Below are 22,591 nucleotides of genomic sequence, written 5' to 3' on the forward strand. Positions count from 1 at the left end.
AATGTAGTACTTTTCTTGGCCTCTCTGGGTTGCATGCAACGTGGCTGGTTATGCACCGTTGATGTGTGCTGGCTGAAGAACCCATAAATGATGCGTAAGACCACCTTTGCTCTGTACTGATGTGTGCAGAATGTCTAGTAACCGGTGGTGAAGTGCCACGCACCTTTTCCAAGTGGGATATCAATGGTATTTGCGTTATTCTCGCATAAGAGTTCTTGAATGACGATAGTCATCTGGCAGGGAGGAAGATGTCGATGACAACAGCTGTATCTGGACGATGACGAAGAAAATCTCCCTGGGTCCCCGAGCTACTGTCAGAGCCGGCTGACGGTGCTTGTCTAACCCCATTTTCTGAATGACTACCAGGATGAAAGATGGGGCAGTGAAACAGGAGAGTTCTCCCCAGCCAGACAAGACTGTTCTAAAGCGTGATATTGGGCCAGGAACTCCAATTATGGCCAACCTGGTTTGATCCTGTTGTTGTACTTGGTGCCACAGAGACAACGGATAGCAGCTTCTGGGTAAAAGATACAAGGGTGAAACTGCACAGAGCTTGTAGAACCCTGTGGTAGTCATGTTTTCCGGAATGGAAGTGCACACTGTGCGGAGTCCAATCCCTCAGATCAGAGGAGTCAGAGTCTTGCATGAAATGGGCAAATACTGGCAAAACAAGAGGTGTTAGAAAGTACAGCCCAGCAGACGGCAGATGTAGTACAGGAAGATGGACGCCCTCTGCCAGCAGGTGAGATGAACTGGAATATGCAGAAACTTTTCTCCTTCAAAGAAAAAACAGTTTGTGAGGGCTGGGCAGCACTTTCTGAATCTCTCCGGAGTCAATGTTATGTCCGCGCTGTACTGATGGGACCAGAATAGTAAAGGCATCTATCTCAGGACACACAATTCACGAGATCTGGAGGGGTATGTGGATTCGCGTGCGGACCAGTGGAATCTGGCAAGTGGTGTGGCTCTCATCCTCTCTTGGAATATGTAGCCTCCCTCCATGCCTGAATTGTGGACCATGCAGCGTTCCTTACTTGGATTTAAAGAAAGACTTACTCCATGCTTCTGCGCATACTTCTGTGGCTGATGGCCAGGCCCTGACTCGGGCCTGCGTAGCACTGGGTACCCGGCAGATCCAGACGGAGGCTCTCTGGTAGGGGGAGTGGCTTCTTGGATTGTCTCAGCTCATGTACAATGGGCCGAGGACCAAACTCAGCCTCATGGCATATCTCATGAGGTGTTTCTTGAGTAGAAAGCTTGGCCCTCCGGTGTATAGGCAGGAAGGAGAGGCAAGATATTGCCACTTGAAGGTGATGTGGGCATTCCCCTAAACAGATTAATAAAAGCATTGGTGTTTCGTTGCTGATGGAAAGTGAGGCCAGGGCAGCGAAGCAGACTTTTAAATCTTGTCATTTTTGGCATAATCCAGAACCCAGACCATAGAGCTGGGGGGTGTGGGAAGAAATATTGATGAGAAAAACGCAGGAACGTGTCCAAGGAATTTATCAATTTACACAATAAAATCCTAATATCAAAAAAAAAAAACCCAAAGTAAGGTATTTTTGGGTAAAAATTTTGTCAAAAACTGAATTCAGGCAGAACACCCGACGATCAGGAGGACCTCCGCTCGCCATGCGAGCAGTGATGTTAAGTATACTGTCTGGTTCGACAGGTCAGTCTAGCCCGAACCCTATCTGGGAATAGTACCATAGTCACATATTTTCTGTGTCTTAGCTTGCTATCTGTAGATCATCCTCTATCTAGGCTTCAATACAGTATCTATAAGGTAGCAGTCTGACTTGTCAGAATGAGAGTACAGGGACGAAAAAAGTTGAAAGTTAAGAGCTAATTTTTTTAAGGTAGAAAGAAGAGACGAGTAGCTGCTGCGGGCAACGATAGGATCACACATCGCGCTATTTAGTGTACTAAAGGTTAGATCAGGGATACTGAGCATATCCCATTGAAGAGAAAGGGACAATATTGCTAGAAAACTTCTTAACGGTATAATACTCATGACATACCAATGAGACACTAGCTGCATCAGGGCTCGTTCACCTGACCATCTACCAATGTGATATATGCCATCATGTGTGCCAGCAATAGCTCCCTCTGGCCATGACATTGGCCAATTGGACAGTCTCTTGCGCAACAGAACTTACAAACATTCATGGTGACACAAATATTAAAAAACCAGTTGAGACATTTTCAACCTCTCTGGTCACATCAGCAACACGATTTAACAGGTGGCATTTTTCACAGAAAGCTTCAACAGACTCCACAAGAACCTGCTAAGCCTGAATTAATATGGCGAACTCTAGATTACCATTAACTGTGGTTTGAATAGAGACTGGGAGTGCGCTAGGCGTCTTCACAATATTGAATACTATTCCCATAGTTATAGTATCCTCCACCTGTCAGCTTGTCTAAAACTGGGTCATCTTGCATTATCTTACGAAGTTTTTTCTTCTCCTGCTGATATAGCTACATCTTACATTACAGTAAGCCTCTATAGTTGGTATGGCTACTTATCACTTGTTTCATGTTCTCTGTATGTGTATTCTTCTTACTATATGTTCCATTCTTATGCATTGATGAAGTGGGCTTGCGCATAAGCTTTATGTTCAATAAAATTTGTTTGGCTCTAGGGTTGCCACAAATACTCCTGATTCCTTTATTGAAAACATATCAAAAAGTGACTGTAGATGACAAAACATGACAGAGGAACTGGGCTCAGGGTAGTATCCAGATGACTTAACTCATCTTTAACAATTGCTCGGATTTTTAAGTTGGTACGATTAGTACAACTAGCAGCACGCCTGGCCTAGTGAATCTGCTGCAATACTTCTTAAAAAAGAGTACTTTCCTGTGGAGAGTAATTCCACCATGAATTCTGACAAACTGGGTACTTCATTTCCAAGTGCTGCTCTGCTTGGTATATCAATACCCGAACTACCGGGTGTGGGATATTTAATATTTTGATGATTTAACTGCAAGAATAAGTCTGACACACAATTTATCGGCTAGGAAAACAGTAATCCTTACTTCTAACTGGAACGTACTACGCAGCACTGATAGACTTACCTATAAAAAAAGTACTGTACAACAGGGTTGCTATCCTAATATAGTAAAAGGTGACCATGAACAAGAACAACTTGGAGAGGAAATTTAAACTCTGCATATGCATAGTCACTGTTTTCTGTAACAGCTTGCCATTCTTCTTTTCCCATGCAGTATTTCCTGTACTATGTTGCGACTATAAAACTATAAATGAAATTAGAAGGTAAATCATGCAGAAAAAAGTAAATTTATGAAAATATACATGTGAAAGGCGACAGGTTATCTGTTCTATACTGGACTTTCACATTTAATAGACTCCAATAAGTTATTTGATAACAATAGGGGGCAACACTTATTGAAAATTAGAGAATCTGAGCCTTCAGTTCAGAGGCTTCGCTGGAACCAGTAGACCTAAGAATACACTGCAATTTACACCTAGAATGATCGTGTATAGCGAAAAAAACGTTAAGTGGTAAAACTTTAGTTACCTCTATAACAGAGAATACCTTCAATTCTGTATGTCGGAAGAGAGGAGGTTCAATAGTGTTTAAGTAACAGCCTGAAGTTAATTACGAGAATACCATTTATGGGGTCTAGATTCCTGCGATAGTCAGATATAACGGGAACATGAGCGCTATCTCATACATTTAAGAATTGTCTTCAGAGGCAATGGTTCTTCCATTTTTAATCCCACTGAAATTCAGACATACTGATGCAACTGCGCTCGTTAAAAATGATTGGTTAAGATTGATGCTATTGTCATTTTACAGGTGTAAAGAATGTCAAGTTCACGTTTAAATACAAGTCAGACTAAACGACAACGTTAATACAATGTCTTATACTTAAAGAAGCACAAGCTTAAATATTATACTCAAGTGAAAGTTTCTGAAAAAGGTCAGTTAGCCCTATGCCAACATGCGCTTCTTGTATCGATGCTTGAGAGGTCATTAGCCCCATCAGGCCAATGGTAATGTTAATAGTTTCTCTGGAGATGTTTTTAACAAGTCGCTACTACCTGCAGAGGAAGGAGGAAAAAGGAAAAGGTTGGGTGGGCGGGATTAATCAGGTTTATAAATCTTCACTATAGTAGTTATGCTAAACAAATGCAACCATCGCGTGAACCCAGGAGTACTAGAGCATGCTTGGATAAGAGTACTCTCCGGAGCAATGTCACATAATTCATAGCAGCTCTATGGAAAAGCCCTCTTGGTGTTTCTGACCACACAATTTTAGGGATATTTGTCCTACGATTGCAATCAAAATATGTGCAATACAGCTTGGGTAGGTTATAGCCCTAACGTGAGCGCTTTATATCAGCAGCTCCGAAGACATGGGCACACTGTCGTTCAGGCATAGGCCGTACAAGCGGCTTGTAGCCCTGGGTACACACTGTGAGTTCCTAGCCTGCAACTGTTTATGCTGCCCATCTTCACTGCGTTGTTGTTAAGACTCTTGCTGTCTATCATTAAAGCTAACCAAGGCATGCCTAGCCTGAGCTGCAATCACACTCAATTGAGTGTGGACATACTCTGAAATCAGAAAATTACCATTTTTCTCCAGGCTATTCACATATACCGTCTCCCCACATAACCATCACTCTCATGTCGAGGCGCTGCGTACCAGGCCCCCAGGATCCCAAGGACGGATGATGTAGTTCCCAGGGGTAGACCATGCAGAATTCTCGACTTAAAGCATCCATTTGTTGAGCCTGCAAGTCTAGAATAGGTCTGAGGCCTCCCTTGACTTGGATCAGAAATAGTGGGAGTAAAACCCCTTCCCCCTCTCTTCTAGCGGTACCTCCTCGTATGGCTCCTGTGGCGAGGAGATACTGCACCTCTTGAAAGGACTGCTCGTGAGAGGGGTCCCTAAAGGGGCTGGGATGGGGGGCGGAGTGAAGCAAATTGGAGGTGGTAACCTTGCTTCACCATGCGCGAAACCCAAAGGTCCGAAGTCAGTGGGACCATGCGGAGGAAGTAGGAAAGATGGTTGGAGAAGGGAGGGAAAGGATCCTGCTTTGAGACTGGTACGCGTCCCCGGCGCACCTTCAAAAGCTGGCCTTAGGCCCTGGTGGTGCCTTTGAGTGCCCTTGGTTCTGGCCTCTTCGGGGCCGGACTGGCGCCTACGGCACTCCGCCCACGCCTCCTACTGAGGTCCTGTCGTTCGTGGCGGAAAGTACGGGCGGCGAGGTTGGGGTCTGAAAGGTCTACGTTGGTCACTGGGGTGTGCATGCCCAATGATTGCATGATGACCCTATTGTCCTTCAGGCTCTGCAACCTGGGATCAGTCTTATCCGAGAACAAACCCTTGCCCTCAAAGGGTAAGTCCTGGATAGTTGTACTGAAGCTCGGGAGGCGTTGTCGAGCCCGTCTGAGCCTTCGCCGTCTTCGACCTCAGGGAGAGGGAGTGGCGCGGCGTCGATTTCGTGCGGCTGTGGTCGGTGCTGGGAGTCCTTAGCGTACTGGCAGTGCCTGGGCCACAGGGGTGCCTTTGCTCACGCGCTGGCTCGAGCTGATGTCAAAGGCGAAGCGCGTTAGTGCCGCTTCCATGAGGAGCTGCCTTAACCTAATGTCCCGCTCCTTCTTAGTTCTAGGCTTAAAAGCCTTGCAAATGAGCACTTAGAAGATAGTGCGATTCCCCGAGGCACTTCAAACAGGAGTTGTGGGGATCTCCTGTTGCACTGGCCTGTGACAGGCTGAGCACTGCTTGAAACCGGTGAGCCAGGCATGAGCTCGGCCCCGGGTGCGGAGATGGGCTATTCCCCGAACCCGTACAATTACTAACTAACCAACTATGACTATGAACTATAAGTGAATCTAATTAACTATATATATATATATAAGAACAATTAACAAAAACTATGAATACAACAACTAGAGGAAGAAGAACTACGAGTAGCTAGGGAAAGGTGGAGGTCAGCTAAAGCCGCACTCCACTGTTCCAACAACCGACACGGGCGGTAAGAAGGAACTGAAGGGTGGCTGGGTCGGCTGGGGTATATATTCGGCGCCATAGTGGCGTCACTCCAAGGGGCGCCCAGCCGACCCGCCGAGTGTTGCTAGGGTAAAAGTTTCTCCGACAAACGTGCACGCGGCACGCACACACCTGACTGTAATGGATATGAGCAATCACGAAGAAGAACTGAAAAATTCAACCAGGGAATAATCCAAAATTTGAATCCCTTGATAATACGGTCTCAAGATCATGCAGAGTAGGTTATGGAGAAAAAACTCTTATCTGGTGGTACGTGCAGATTTAAGGAGAGACTAATTTCTCTGAATTCAGTATCACAATTTGACAAGACTGGATGAAATTCCCTCAACTCTTAAAGCTTAATAAGAATACATTTAATCTCTCTGAAAATACAGTATTTATTGAATTCCTTTTCTTGAAGGCTATATAACTCAAGGGAAGTATCCACAAAACAATCACCAGATCATAAACAGGGCCACGAATGTTTCTTATATCTGAGAACACCCCAGAGACTTCCTACACTTCTTACAACAAACAGGAAATAGGAGAATATGGGAATACCTGAACAGGTGGTAAACAGACAGACACGATCAACACTACTCAAAACGAAGACAACAACATATGGCCTGCGCTGCATTCCTTTGTATGTGATCTTTTGCATTAGAACCAAGTTGAGTAGTAGGGGTATATATTAACAAACTCATCCAAAAGACTTGCGTATATATTTTTTAATGGAAAGGGATTAACAAACTCATCCTTTCCACACAGTTCAGGAGAGAAGTGGCTCCTGAAAAGGTCTCTTTTGCAGATGAAGCACCTCTTGATCTTCAGTTTGCTCCGACTGGACTGCTCCACCATTAAGGACTGCAATAGATAAGGCAGTGGGTGCTAAACTGCTGCTTTGTTTGCACCAATGGAAGCACAGAGAATCCAGTGTAAGGATAAGGGGTGTGATCAAGCCCTCTGGACAAGTTTGAACCGCCTATTGTTTGTGCAGGAAGAGAGGTGCAGCCCCAATGTCTTTGATTGCAAGGCTAGAACCTAGAAAGGTACTAGTAATGTAACAGGAGACACAGCAAACCTGGAAGGGAATGCTAAAACTTTTGTGAGATACTCCATAGAATCAACCATGATGAATACAGCTAAGGAAAGTAGACACATGTATAGGTATCTCCCTATATTACTTAAGTACAGTGCAATAAATGAATGGCTAATGTCATCAAATATGTATTTTGGCACAGACAATGGAAAGGATGTGCTGTGCCAGAAGAACATACCATTGCCATACAAGAATCTTGCACCCTCTCTCATACTAGAAGTGAGACTAGAAGAAAGGATAAGTTCATATAAGAAACATCCCTTAAAAAGGACAGATAACCATTGATTATGATTTGAGAAAGTCATAGAGAGTCATCAGGAATTCTAATTAAGAATGACACTAACAAAAATAGTTCCTCCTCTTTTCAAAGCAAAATAGGTTTACAGCCAGTGAGTAGCCCCAGTTTAGTTACTGGGCAAGACAACTGTAGAACAGGTAAAATGGAGAAACATTATTGTATCTCTGGATGCAAGAATTATGTGCTTTCCTGAGAACAGCAGCCCTCAAAATCTTTGCTGCACACATTAAGCACATTCTGAACAGGAACCTTCTAACCAGTGCTAGGAAAACTCAAACTTGAGACAGACACATGATCAAGAAAAAATAATGAATAATTAGTTTCCTGGATTGAGTGTGCGCGCTCTAGCTCAGGGGTTTCTCAAATTTAATTGCACTGCAATTCCCCTCAGACAACAAAAATTACTACACAACCCCATGGGGGAGGGGGGTGAAGAAGAGACACACACTGAAGCCTGAGCCCACCTGAACCCCAACACCCTGGGCAGGGGGGTCCAAAGCCCAGGGGGCCTGTAACCTGAACCTCACCATGCAGACACTGGGGCTCAGTCTTTGGCTTCAGACCGGGGCCCCAGCAAGTCTAATGCAGCCCTGGGGATCCCATTAAAACGGGACTAACTCATTAGGGTCCCGACCCATAGTTTGAGAACTGTTGCTCTAGCTCAAAGGGATAAACCTCACAAACACAATTACAGATGTTCTGAGCCTTCAAGTTGTTGGATTTGGAGCCTGAAACCTTTTCAGAAAATATCTTCCAGAGGAAAATCATATAACTCCCTGATGTATCAATATGCACTCAGGGCAAAAGAAAGGAGAGGAATGGCATGATGAATGAAGGAATATAATCTTAAAGGCCTATAGTAAGCTGCCATAAAACATGTTTATCCTTGTCCTGTACTCATTTCAGAGTAATCTGACCGTAGTTTTGATGGCTAAGGCAAGTCAGTTCCATCAGAAGCTGCTTTAACATAGGTTGTTATAAGATGTGGGAAATAAGGCAGATATACTTGTAGAAGACAGGAACACAAGGATACGAAAAATCGCATTTGTCGGCTGCCACCTACCTTCTTTGGCAGCCAAGAATACGTACTTCACAGATGCAAAAGCAACTAAACAGGTATTGACCCAAAATTGCAAGATAGCTATGCTTTCAAGATGCAGGCTGGCAACAAAAATTTCAAGTCAAGCAAAATATGTAATATGACTACAGTCATCAAACCAGTGAATTGTCTCAGCCAGTGAGGAATAGTAACAACAAGAAACAAACCGCTCCTGAGATTTCAGAAACATGAACAGAAGAACCTCACTGATTTCAGTGGACATTGGAACAGGTCCATAATTAATTAATTGTTTTGATTTCCATGCATCCTTTAAGAGGTTCAATGTTATATAACAGCCAGAAACTAGTTCCACGTTGGAAAGGTGTCTGATACTATTTAGGCAACAGTTTTTTCTTACATTATACACTCATTTTCAGTCCCAGTACGTTAAGCAGAATAATACTCTCTCTCAGGAGCAACAGGTCTATCATGATGATTAGCCATGCTACCAGTTACTCAAAAGCATTCCAGAGAGTATAATTTACAGGCCCAAGTCAAACATGAAATTTCACCCCAGACAGTAATTTTGAAAACATCTGGATTTCTGGGCTGGATAGTGGTAATCAGTCACCAGTACTTCTGCAACCACTTTTTTCTACACAGCCTGAACAGAACCACAGAAGGTTCAAACTTCATTCCTGTGAATGATAGGAACAAGCCAGAAAGATGCTACTACCCAGTGTTACGGGATATCCAGCATCTTATTAAAACTGTGCTGAACAAAATTCAGGGAAGAACTAAATATTAGTAGAGGTGAAATCAGGACAGCTTCAGAGAAAAAATAAATAGTCTGAAGGCACATTCCCACTAGAGATCTTATTTTTTCAGAGGTGAGGCCTCTTTACCCCCCAGCTCAAACTTCCAGATGTTTTACACCTTTTAAGAACTGCAGTTGTACTTTCTCCATAAAGCTTCTCCAATTTAATCCAAGAAGATTTCTCCATTGAGGTGAGATGGAAAGGATTTCCTTGAAGGAGTCTCAACTGTATTACTGGTCAATAGGACTATTCTTCTGGGAAGAAGTTCATAATACTTAACTTTATCAGCAGCTTTGGAATGCAGGATGTCATCATAATCAATGCAACAATATAGTTTACAAATGTAAACATTCTTATATTTGAAAATAACCATTAATATTGTATATTGACTTACCTTTGCTTTTTGCAGGGGTGCCATGCGGCAACACAGAACTGCAGAACAACTTCTACAAACTTCCATGAACAGTTTTTCATGTTCCCTGAGTGCAAGAGAGAGGCTGGTCCCATCCACAACCAGCCCATGTTGGATTACATGATCATCCTTTATTCTATTCAGAGAAAAAAAAATGTCATTATTACACTGAAAATAACACTATTTTAATTTAGTTACAAGTAAGCAAGCACTATATTCACAACAAATAATCACACAAGTTGAGAAGAAGCGTGTCTGTTAGACTTTCAGAAGCAACAACTTTATTAGTGTCAGAGTAAGTTTATATATTAGGCATGTAAATAAATTAAAATGACAAATTGTTGTAAAACTTGAGAAATAAAAATAATCCAGAGTTAGTAACATCATTCAGATTGCCACATATGGTACTTTACCTCCTGGCTAGCTGCCTCAGCTGCTCTGCACATGTACTGTCTGATTTGTGTTGTACAAGTTCAAGGATGTTCATGGTTCTATGGAAGTGTCCACATGATAAACTCACACTAACAGCTGTTTCATGCTTATCTCCAGTTAGCACCCACACTTTGATACCAGCCAATCTGAGTGCCTCTATGGTTTCTTGGACTTTATCTTGGAGTCTGAAAATAAGAACATCTTCACTAACTGGTAGAACTCGCTACAAAAAAACAGTCCACATTATGATTGGGTTTAATATTTAAATATAACAAAGCGTGTGATAAAAAGGAACACAAAATCATGTTTGAAATAGGCAGTTATGATATCGTAGGATATTTAACTTGTAAATTGGCATATTTGGATGCAATAAGGGTGTTCCTAACACTATTCACAAATGTATTCAGCTAATTTTGTTTCTACCCAGTCTAATCAAGACCTCAGCGAAGCACAATCTAAAGTTTACCTTTACTAAAGAGAAATTACTTCAAAATTTGCAGCAGTAAGGTGTTTTAAGCTGAGATCTTCTACATATATTTGAAAAATCTTTTATAAGAAAAGTTTTAGTTTCCTATATTCAGTACTTTTTTCTATTTTTCTTTTTTTACTTTTAGCAATATTTCCATAAAATACATGAAAAACCCTTTAGTGTTATATCTGCACCCTGAAGTTATACTCTTACACAAATCACAATAATTTATTCATCAATCTATTGTTAAAGAGATTATGACTTCAAATTGGGAATCAGCAGAACTTATTTTGAGACTAATGAAAATAGTTTTTTTTGTTTTTTTTGTTTTCTTAAATACAGCATAAAAAGTAGAATGGCCTCAAGAATATCTACTTTTCAGGTTTTTCCCAAGAGGAATCTGGAAGCCTTACCACACATTTAAGTTAGTCTGATTGTCAATGCACTTTACAAGGTAGACATTTGAAAACCTGTCTGTAAAGCACATAGCACACTATTGGAACTATCAAGTTTCATGCTTCACAACACGTTTAGTACATTTAAGACTTCACTGAGTGTACGTATGCATTTATTTAGGTGCAGATAAGTAGCTGTCTATTACTTCATGGTTTGTTGGGACAATTTTACAAAGAAAGGTACAACATCATGGAATTATAAAACAGAAGCCTGTTTTGTTTTTGTAGCCGAATCAGCAGAAGGCCCAAAACATACTTGTCTTCTACTCCTGTAGCCCCAAGTAATTCCAGATCCTTTTCTATGAAGTTGAATACATCTGCCAGTCGTTCTTCTCGTTGCTGTAAGGCAGTTCTAGCCTCATGAAGGCGTCTGTCTATTTCCTGATACTCCTCAGCTGTGAATCTTCTATAGGCTACACATAAAGTTCTTAACCCTTTCTGCAACAAAACAAGTAGCACATTTTCAGGCATAATAATATTCATAAAACGATTTAAAAGCATATGAAAGGCACTAAAAAAGGCACTATAAGTACAATATTTACATCCTATAAATACACATAATGGACACCTTAAAAAACTGACCAGTTGCTTTACATAAGGTAGATTGCTACTACCAAGCTAAAAGATGGTTAAGTGCCAAAAATATGCTCAGCACCATACAAGACAAAAAATAAATCACTAGAAGACACCAAGGAAAGGAAACACACTGGAAAGCCTAGAAGAGGCAGAAGGAATGTATTTGACTTGACAAGCACCAGCAGGCCAAATGTTGACTAGTGATAGAGCACTGCAGATTATACAATTTTCTAATACCTGTCTGTTATTTTAACTTGTGGTAGTATTGTGTGATGGTAACAAAAGTGTTCAGGTAAGGAAAATTTGTGAGTGGAAAGAGTCGACTATAAATTCCTAGTTAGTCACAGTTTTGCAACCAGTTCTATGTGAGAGTTCAGTATCCCTGAGGAGTCTTGAAGGACTCAGACTGTGGTCTAATTTTGAAGATTTGGGAACAAATTCCCTCAATAGGAGATCTCAGTGTGGTTGGAAGCTTTTCTAAGTGTTTCCTGTTGCTTGTAAACATAATCTCTACCTTGCTTAGGTATAGTTTCAGTCAAATCTTCCTCACTCAGACCCTGGGATAGGTGGGGCAAGGGTGGCATTGGCATAAGAATGTTAATAACAGAGCTCAGTGTCATCTGCAAATTGCTGGCATTTGAGCTCATGGAATCTTACAATTTCTCCCTATATAAATGGCTTCCCACTCTTGACTAATCCCCCTAAACTATGGTTTCTTGAACATTTTTCCTAGTTTTAAGGGCTTTAAAGCTGCATAAACATCTTAAATTAATCTAAAGCCTTAGATAAAGTGGTTTAATCTGTTCAAGACTAAGGCTTTTGGTTGGTTTAAGCGATTTATGAAGCTTTAAGACCTTAGAGATTGTAATCTGAAGGAACAAAAGAGCTGACCAGAGATTCAAGGGGCTCGGTTAAAAGACAGCAGCCAGAAAAGGACGAAATGGGTTCCTAACTGGCTTAAGTAACAGTGACTTCTTAGGATGCAAGTGCCAAATTTAAATCTGAATGAGTTTTAAACTATAAAATCAAATTTTGTTGTTTTATAAATTACACTGAGTTATACATCAAATCAAATTAGAAGACATACTAATTTATTCTGATTTGGTGGTGTCAGGTTCAGATCTTGCAGAGGCAGTGCCACATAAAACAGTACCCCTTCCACATGACAGAGACCCACAGTTCTTTTGTACACTTCCACTATGTTTTCTGAGCAGTAGCACGAGCAACCAAGATCTATTAGTTGGTTCAGACCTTGAATGTTTTGACTTACCAAAGCAAATTCATCTACGTGAATCCTTGTTTTGTCTATTTCTCCACCTCTACTGTGAGGAAGAATGGACGATTCTGCGCCTTTTGTGAATAGGAGCTTTTCTCCTAAGAAAAAACAAGAGTAAAAATTGAGCATATGCACCATTTAGCAGTTTCCAAATTACAACTTTGTGCAAGATCTGGCTGCTTACCAGAAGGACTCTCTACAATGACACTCATTCGTCTACGATTTGGATCAAACTCCAAAACATGAAGTAATTTATACCTGGGGAGAGAGAGGGGAAAGGAAAGCATTTTTTTTTGAAACAAATGCCAGTAGGAAACTGTTAAAGACAAGTTATAAAAATGTTTCCCAAACCCCTGTTCTGGTCTGGACATTCTAACTGAACTATACTATGTACAAATGGGGACGATTATCCATACTATCTCAACTGCTATTTTTCAGCAGTGGTGTATTGGTAGCCTCTGTCTGGCAAGAGTTAAGTATGTTCTTTTTCCAATGGAACTCTTGCTTACTGAATACTAGGTTTGGGTCCGGAAAGCTACTTTTACTATTAGCTGCTAGCTTGCTATCTTATCTTCTATTAATTTAAAGGGTAACATTTGGAAAAGTGCTAAGTCACTTAGGAATCTAAGGTCCATTTACTTTCAATAAGTGTCTATGTCACTTTTGAAAATGTTATTTAAGAGCTCTGAAAGAAGTTAAGAGGTTTGAAAACTTTGACTTCAGTCATGTTATTACTAAGAGAGATCAGACCAGGACAAAAAATTCTATGGTATAATACAGCAAATGCAAATATCCATATATTCTCAACTGCTTGCTGAAAAATTTGAGACATGATCAAAATGCGCATGTACGTCAGTTGCCATTTTGACTGATCCTATGAAAAGAACTGGGGACCTCCAGAGCTGAAAACATGAGATGATACAGTTCTCAGAGAACCTGCTTCTTTAGCTCAAGTTGTAACAAGGCTTAGATCCTGTGGGGATTGGGCACAGAGGTCAAGTGTAACATACATACCAGTAGATTATTTTTTATACATACACACACACACACACACACACACACATCCTTCCATTGTTACATGCATTTAATTCTCATTAAAAAAAGACAGAATACTACCATTTCAAGGACATCACATGCAAAGGTTTCAGAAAATGGGAGTTATGGGGAAAGCAAGAGAAATAAAATATTCCATGCTTTCCTACTAGGAAGGGTAAAGATAATATAAAGCACAACATTATACTAATCCACATTATTTAATGTTCTATCCTTTGAAAACCACAATAAATGTGATATGAAAGAAATACCTTTCTGGTTTTCCAAGGCTTTTCACTTCCATGCCTTCCCCATTAGTTCCAGTAAATACAACACCAACTCTAAATGTTGTGGGGGGGAGGGGAGAGAAAAAAAAAGGTTTACTTGCTATTTTCATCAACATTAGATTCTGTTGAAGAGCTATTTTTTAAATAATGCAAAAGTATTACATACACCTAAAAAAAAAAAAAAAAGATTCTAATTCCAAGAAAATTAAAAATACTCAATACTTCTATTGCCTCATTGTAGTAAAGATGATGCAATACTGTGTGAAACACAGTAACACGAGGGATATGCCCTCCATTTAAGTTTGAGAGAATTAGTTTTTATAAATGTTTTATCACCCACTGTTAACATGATGGGATTTCTACATCTTCTACAGATCTACAGGCTACCTTATATTATGTGCTTTATTATTCTAAACATACACTTTACATATTCCATAACAGATTTTAATGGCTAGAGCCTAATTATAACTGCATTTCAGCAATAGAAGCATCTTCCTAAATATTAACAAACCACAGATATGACAATTAAAACAGTGTGCTTTGTTAAGCTTGATCAGCTGATTCAAAGTGTTCATAGGTCCTGTTAATGTAGCCTAATCTTATTTTTAAAATAACTTATGAAACTATTAACAGCAATCCAATTTTAAGGTTGGAGTATTATAAACTAGAGAATTAAAAATAAGACATTTGGCAGCCAGAGTATTTAATTGAATAGTTAGTTAAACATTCTGCAAATGTCCAATGACTCATGTATTAATCTACGTCTAATCTGTATGTCTACCTACGCTACGGGATTTATTCCGATTTTACATAAAAAACGGTTTTGTTAAAACGATGATAAAATGTTGAGTGCATGGGCCCCATAGGCACATAATTGGTTGTGTGGCTCCCATAACCGAGGCTCGTAATCGATTTCGAGCATTGCATCTGTAGTGCTACCCATAGCGTTCACCGCAATCTCCCTCGCTCATTTGAATTCTGGGTTGATCCCAGTGGCAAAACAGGGAGCGGGTGATTCTGGGTAAATGTCGTCACTCAATCCTTCCTCCGTGGAAAGCAACGGCAGACAATCTTCTCACGCCCTTTTTCCCTGGATGCCCTGGCAGACGCATAGCATGGCAATCATGGAGTCAGTTTTGCTTTCACTGTCACCGATGGTGGTACTGGATGCTGTAACGACACATGTACTGCCAGTTACCACACAGCAGCATTCATTTCCTTTGCAAGGTAGCGGAAATGGTTACATCCCTATTGCCACTTGTCTTGCCATTGTTAAACTGCCGACGAGATGCATGGTTATTCCAATCATTTTGTACTTGTCTGCTGTTCATGGGTGCTCCTGGCTTGACCTCGCTGAGCGTCGGCGGGGATTGGCTGGACAAAAAATGGGAATGACTCCCTGGCGTCATTTCCCTTCTTTATGTTTTGTCTAAAATAGAGTCAGTCTGCCTAGAAGATGGGGCGCAGTGTATAGAGCCAGAGAGCACAGCGTCCGTATCAGAGCCCCAGATCATTTCCCGCCGAAAAGACGGGCTGCATCCATTCTAGGAGGTGCCCCTGCAACAAACCCCACCCATTGCTTCCCTTCCTCCCAACCCTTCTGGGCTACCGTGGCAGTGTCCCCCCCCCATTGTGTTTGATGAAGTAATAAAAGTAGAAATAGAAACACTGACTTTTTTAGTGAGCTAAAATGAGGGGAGAAGGCTTCAGCTGCTATGATAATCCAGGTAGACATTAAAGGGTGTGTGGGGGCGGGGGAGGAGCGCAACCTCCCACTGCTTATGATAGTCCAGGCAGTACAGATCTTTTCTTTAGACACAAAGGGCGGGGGGGGGGGGGAGGGGGCTAATGGGGGCTCAGCCTCCAGTGCTCCCCTATGATGAGGGAAGTTACTATCTGCGGGAATGACTGCGCGATGTCTCTTATTTCCTTCATTTTTTACGAATCGTGACCCCACGGCCAGGGAGCCCTGGTAGGTGTCGCTCGTGTGAGGTGAAGACTTGGATACCTCGCACATCCCAATCTGCCCAGTCTTGCCTATCCGCGGAGAGGGGACCTGCCCCATGTGTGTCGATGTCAAGCATGGCTGCAGCCTCCCGTGCTCTACTCAGCAGTTGACAATTAGCAGATTAAGAAAGCGAGTAGGAAAGGCTGATATGAAACAAGGCGAAAGGATACATATCTTTCTCCCTTTTCTTTGTCTCAGGTCGGGCTGGAGAGCGCGCTGTACACATTGCAACAAGGCAGCCGTATACCTGCTACGAAAGACCGAGGAAATGTATCTCTGTGAACCCCTCAGCAGACGGAGTAGCTCATTACCCAGTTGAAGCAATACCTCTTTTATTGGAGATCCAGTGCTGGGCAGCTGGTCAAGAGTAGCCTGAGTAAGCTCCTGCGTGGTACGTCCTCACATGCAAGGAATTAGTGTCGATACGCGGCTCTCCCCTCCGCCCTCCATTCCGGGAGCCGGTCCATGATTCCTTTGTGCTTAATCTCTGTTACGCTAAGTACACTACACAGTTCAACTAGTTGTCTGGGCGCACTCTGGTTCTCCTTAAGCTGAAAAGAAAAGATTTATTTCACTGTCATTGCGCTTCTCATCTTCTTAACCTAGCGTTCTGTAGAACAGATTTATTTGCTTCCCATATCTCTCCCCGCTCAGATGCCAGGAATCTTGCCCAGTCGTCCAATAGTGGGGAGCTGGCTTTTTGAATTTGGGTGAGCGATATTGATATCGTCACCTTTGTGCTGATCAGAGAGCTTCCGCGCTGCCGCGCAAACAGGAAAATGCGAATGGTCAAAATAGACTTGTGGTAGCCAACAGTGCTTGTATCCTGTCTAGATCTGCGCCCCCTGCAATCAGTATTTTGCACGACCATCAGCACTTGAATATGTCCTAATCCCAGAGACTGCATGTCGAGCAATGGTCGCATCTGTGAAGGATTACGGCCCCACGAGTCGGACGCCCCACAATTGACCGTCCGACCCGGCCATTGCAGCCACTACATAACCCTCAAGTCACCATGCGGCACTTCGATGTTGGTCACCGCGTAACTCTCTCTCGTCCCGGGATATAATTAGAGAGCTACAGAAACTTGGTTTAAAGGCGCCCTTTCCATATATATAAAGGCTTTCATTGTGATGGAACCGCGTGACTGCACGGTTATAAATCGGTTTTAACAGCGCTCCAAATTCGGTTTAAAGACGGTAGGTTGACCAAGGCGCTAACGGACTTGTGTCCAGTCGCGTCTGGTGATACGCTGCACCATACACTACAGCAAATGTTTAGTTTTCACAGTTTTGGTTTTTAACGTACTACAACCGACGGGATTTATTTTCCAGGCGATTTTACATAAACTGAGTTTGACCTAAAACACGTATTTGTTATAAATGTCGTGTGCCATAAACGATTGCAGCACACAAGGAATATCACAATGCTGTTGATGGCCACATGAAGCAAGACATTAATTCGCGGCGATGTTGCGCCATGGTCGGCTTAGCGTTCGATTTCTGGAGCGTTGCCACTGTGGGTGAGCTATTCTGTAGCTATCCATAGTTCCCGCGTTCCCCCCCCTTTGGAATTCTGGGTAGATCCCAGTGCCTGATGGGGCAACAAATCTTGTCGCGGTGGTTCCGGGTAATGGCGTCAGTTCATTCCGTCCTCGGGAAAGCACGGCAGGGACAATCATTTCACGCCCTTTTTCCTGGGACGCATAGCCGGCAACCATGGGCCTGTTAGCTTTTTTTTTTTACTGTCATCGTATATCTACTGGATGTTGTTAAGACGCGGGTACTGCACGCTACCAGCCACCGATTCATTTGCCTTTGCATGTAGCAGAGACGGTTACCGATCGCTTCTGTTATGTCTGCTGTCCATTGTAAATTGGCAATGAGGCATGGCGCCTACTATCGTTACTTTACCGTCTGCTGTGTCATGGGTGCCCCTGGCGAGTCGGCGTGGGCGCAAAGACAAAATGGGAATGCTCCCCGAGTCAATCCCTCCTTTATGGGTATCTAAACTAGGATCAGTCTGCTAAATCTGGGCAAGTTACTACAGCAATAGTGTGCAGGAACAGAGAGAAGCTGCTCCGTGTCAGATGCCACCGAAATGTGAGCTTGCTGCCATTCACGGGCGGTGTCCTTGCACAACCCCACCATTGTTCCCTCCCTCCCCCCCCCCCCCCAACCTTCCTTGGCTACCGTGGCAGGTTGTCCCATTTGTGTGTGAAGTAATAAGAATGCAGGATAACAAACCACTGATTCGTTAGTGAGATAAAATAGAGGGGGAGCCTTCGCTCTATGATAGTCCAGGCAGTACAGATCTTTTTCTTTACACATGAAGGGAGAGGACTGGTCCGAGCTCAGCCCCACAGTTGCTATGGTGAGGATGTTACAAGCCTTCTGTAACCAGTCTACTGAGATGACGGACATCATTCTATTTTTAACAGCGCCCCCGGCGTCCTCACCTGAGCCAGGCGGAGCATACACGAGTTTCATGTGAGCGGCTATCAGTCTTTCTTGCCTGTCTTTTTGTATACCGTCTGCCATGGGTAAGGTGGAGAGAGGATGCGCTGTTTACTGCTGCCAGCACCAGTGCTCTACCAGGAGCATTGAAGTTATACATAGGGGACATAGTAAAAAGTCTAAGACCTTATTTTTTCCCCTTTCTCTTCATGGAGGGAGAGAGGGGTAAATTGACGAGTAGACCCTGAACCACCCGGACATGTGTTGACCCTAAGCATTGGGAGCTCACGCGCAACAATCAATGATTTCGGAGCTGCGGGGACTGTGGATAGCTGGAGTTCCTCAGGTACCCTCCCACCCTCTTTCATGAGCGTCCATTTGATTCTTTGGCTTTCCGTTAGCGTGTGTACTGCAGCACTGTGGCTGGGGACTCGGTATCTAGCTGGAGATTTTTTTCAAAATGCTTTGGCATCTTTCTGTAACGGGAGCTCTGATAGACAGATTTGTCTCCCCAATACCAGCAGTCAGATCCAGTTATCTCCCATACAAGTCATGCTGGAGCTACTCTTTTTGGATTTTGAGACTGCCATCGCCACCCGTGTGATCAGAGCCCATGCTGGGGCAAACGAAATGAAATTCAAAAGTTCGCGGGGCTTTTCCTGTCTACCTGGCCACTGCATCCGAGTTCAGATTGCTGTCCAGAGTGGTCACAGTGGGGCACTGTGGGATACCACCCAGAGGGCAATACCGTTGATTTGCAGCCACACCGTTGGGGAGGAGTACAGAAACCGATTTAAAGAGACCTTTATATCGATATAAGGGCCTCGTTGTGTGGACGGGTACAGCGTTAAATCGGATTAACGCTGCTAAAATCAGTTTATACGCGTAGTGTAGACCAGGCCACAGTCTACATGTGAAGGATGTGAGCTGCCTAAGGGCATGTCTACATCACACGCTAGATTGACGGGCAGCAATCAATCCAGCGGGGGTTGATTTATCGCATCTAGTCTAGATGCGATAAATCGACTGCTGAGCGCTCTCCTATCGACTCCAGTACTCCAACAGGGCGAAAGGTGCAGGTGGAGGCAACGAGGGAGCGTCAGTCATCGACTTACCACTGTGGTAAGTAGATCTAAGTACATCGACTTCAGCTATGTTATTGACGTAGCTGAAGTTGTGTAACTTAGATCGATTTTTCCCCACCCTCAATCCCCGGGGTAGACCGGGCCTAAGTCTCTAAAGTGCTCCCCTAAGTCTCTTTGTGGCCCAGGGAATCGTGATGTGTATAGACCCCACTGACTCCATCCCTGGGATGCCTACTTTCTATCAATTGATCCAGAAGTAAAACTTTCTCTATATTAAAAAAAAATGCCTGGATGGGGTGGGTGTGGGGTTGAGAGAGAGCGAGCGAGCACGCGTGCGCGCCCCTTTGCAGTAAACTGTAGTAACTGGCCACAGGGCTGTGAAATCTCCCTGTTAACTTTTGAAGCTGCTGTAGGCCATGCTGTGCCTGTCACGATTTTGGCCTTAGAACTCACCTGCTAGCAGCTTCAACTAACGCCTTCTCATCTGGAGAGGAAGCATAGTACTCCAGCTGAGACACTATTCCATTGGCATGCCAGTGTCCATCACCAATGCCATCAGTTTGATCTGCACTGATATGCACCGTGTGACAGAGACAGACTGCTTTCAAGAAGAGCTCTTCCTCTTTCATCTATAAAAAGAAAGACAAAGCAGTTCATAAGCCAAGTTCATCTTTTTAAAACAAGATGAGCTACTCCACAGTACCACAGAATAGGGTATTTAAATTAAATTTCTCAAAAACTGTCCCACATCTACCATTCCTTCTGTAACCACTTTTACTACCGGAAATCCTTCCAGAAGTTCTGCTTCTTCTACATAACACACCAAGAAAGAATATTTAAACTGAAATATTCATCATCATCTATTCAGGTTGAAGAAAAAAAATCATCTTACAAGACTCTGTCTAATTCCATCTGGGGAATCCTCAGTCAGCCCCTCTGGAACTAGTTTGCCATTGATCTCTTGGTATTTGATGCCATTAATAGAGCATTCCCGAAACTGCATTTCATTTTCAGTTAATGTACCAGTCTTATCTGTGAACACATACTCCACCTAGAGTAATATAAAAAAAAACAAACTGTATTAAATGTACATTATTCCAGAAAAAATATTACCATCTCCACATATATCAAACTTATTTTGCTAACATTAAAAAAAAAAAAAAGACAGACTTCAAATATGTATTTCTGCCATCAAGTCAGACATGCAGATCTTATTTTCAAACTCATGAGTTGCTCAAAGTAGAGTCAATATGAAGATACTAATACTTTTCCTTACTGTTTAATACTGATATTTAAACAAAAAGTAAAAAATGGACATTACTGTTACCTGTCCCAATTCCTCATTGAGATCTGAAGTATTTACTTGTGCTCTCTGGTTTGTTTCTTCATGATAGAGGTCAAGATCCCAGCCAATAAAAAAAGATCCAAGAAATTTCTGCATCTCAACGGTCACATAAAGTGAAATAGGTATGATAAAATTGTAAAGTACCAGAAAAGCAAGAAAATCTGAAATAAATCTCAGAATCTATGAGAAAAAGAGAAGGAAAGATTATCAGAGTCATTAAGCGGAACTAGTTAGTTAAGTGTGTTTCAGCATTATGAAAGCTATTAGATTGTCTGTACTGGAGGAGACTGAAGTCCTCTGTATACATAGAAGAGGTACAACACAAGTAGCAACAATGCAGGCTTCACCACAGTGCCCCAGCAATGTCTTTTAGATTGATGCAGACAGACTGCCTTTAGTGATGAGAGGATATTTCAATTCTCAAGCCCATCAATCCATGTCTTTTCCGCTGAAACTGTAAAGGAGGGTGCAATATTAAGTGTTCTGATGATTCTGTAATGTGAATCTATTTATATTTATTTATTTTTTAAAAAAGGAATTGGATTGAGATGACCAACTCAGAGCACATACTTCACAAAACAGACAGACAATCACAGACTGTTTTTAACAATCCACAAACTATGAAGACAAAACAAGTTAAAAGCAACAGATATTCCACATTGTTACCCATTTATCCATAGTATTCATAATTTACATTTGATATTGACAATCACATTAAAGTAGCCATACAAAGTAACAAAAAGCTAGAAATTTCTATATTAAAGGATGACAACATAGTTCAGTCATACTTTGAAAAAGGTGTGAATCAAGGATGAAATGCAATTTTACAGTCTCTCTGGATATTATCTTGATAATTAGTGTGACAATCTCAGCATTAAACTTATCTTTGAGGAAATTCCTGCCAATGTCTGGAAGCTTAAAGGGGGATATTTGAGACAAGAAGAACTGCAACATACCTTTTAACTCCATTGACATATACTGGAGTAGGAGAACAATGTATGGGAATGGAATGGAAAAGTAGTAAATATTTTGCTAATAAAAAGTGTTCTTCCTAACTAGGGAATGTTGGCATAACTATTTAATCAGCACTGTAAGTTTACATGGTGATTTACAAAACAGAGGATCCCTGCCCTAAAGATTTTCAAATCTAAGACAGACAAAACAAAGACATGGTACACTGTAGTGGCTCAGAAAATGGAGGGTCTGACAGTAGAGAGGAAAAGGGAAAAGTAGGAGGAAACGACATTAAAGAAAGAGGTAAGGTTACATATAGCCTTGAAGGTGAGGATGAGGGGATGGAATGGCTTTGTAAATACTATCCTGTTTTTTCCAAACACACTGCATTGGTTCCAAAAATTCTTCTCATTTATATAGCAACTACTTCAGACAAATTAAGAAAAAAAATACGTCTTTACTTGTCTGACTACTTCAAAAAATTGGAGATTCTTTAAGTAGTTTCAGATACTAAAAAGACGGC

The 22,591-nt window shown here is 42.1% G+C and overlaps 1 protein-coding gene across 3 annotated transcripts in view; it reads right to left on the reverse strand.

Moving 5' to 3' along the window:
* Positions 1-22,591, reverse strand: part of ATP11B (ATPase phospholipid transporting 11B (putative)) — a 109,252-nt gene that overhangs the window by 41,001 nt on the left and 45,660 nt on the right. For all 3 annotated transcript variants that reach the window (XM_032784853.2, XM_032784852.2, XM_075068371.1), the window contains 9 exons: positions 21,097-21,294; positions 20,662-20,820; positions 20,223-20,398; positions 14,206-14,274; positions 13,086-13,159; positions 12,896-12,999; positions 11,306-11,487; positions 10,107-10,310; positions 9,676-9,829 (listed from right to left, as the gene is read on the reverse strand). In XM_032784853.2, the coding sequence (XP_032640744.1) occupies positions 9,676-9,829; positions 10,107-10,310; positions 11,306-11,487; positions 12,896-12,999; positions 13,086-13,159; positions 14,206-14,274; positions 20,223-20,398; positions 20,662-20,820; positions 21,097-21,294 (1,320 nt within the window). The remainder of the gene's footprint in view (positions 1-9,675; positions 9,830-10,106; positions 10,311-11,305; positions 11,488-12,895; positions 13,000-13,085; positions 13,160-14,205; positions 14,275-20,222; positions 20,399-20,661; positions 20,821-21,096; positions 21,295-22,591) is intronic.

This window comes from Chelonoidis abingdonii, chromosome 8, assembly GCF_003597395.2.
Source record: "Chelonoidis abingdonii isolate Lonesome George chromosome 8, CheloAbing_2.0, whole genome shotgun sequence".
NCBI lineage: Eukaryota > Metazoa > Chordata > Testudines > Testudinidae > Chelonoidis > Chelonoidis abingdonii.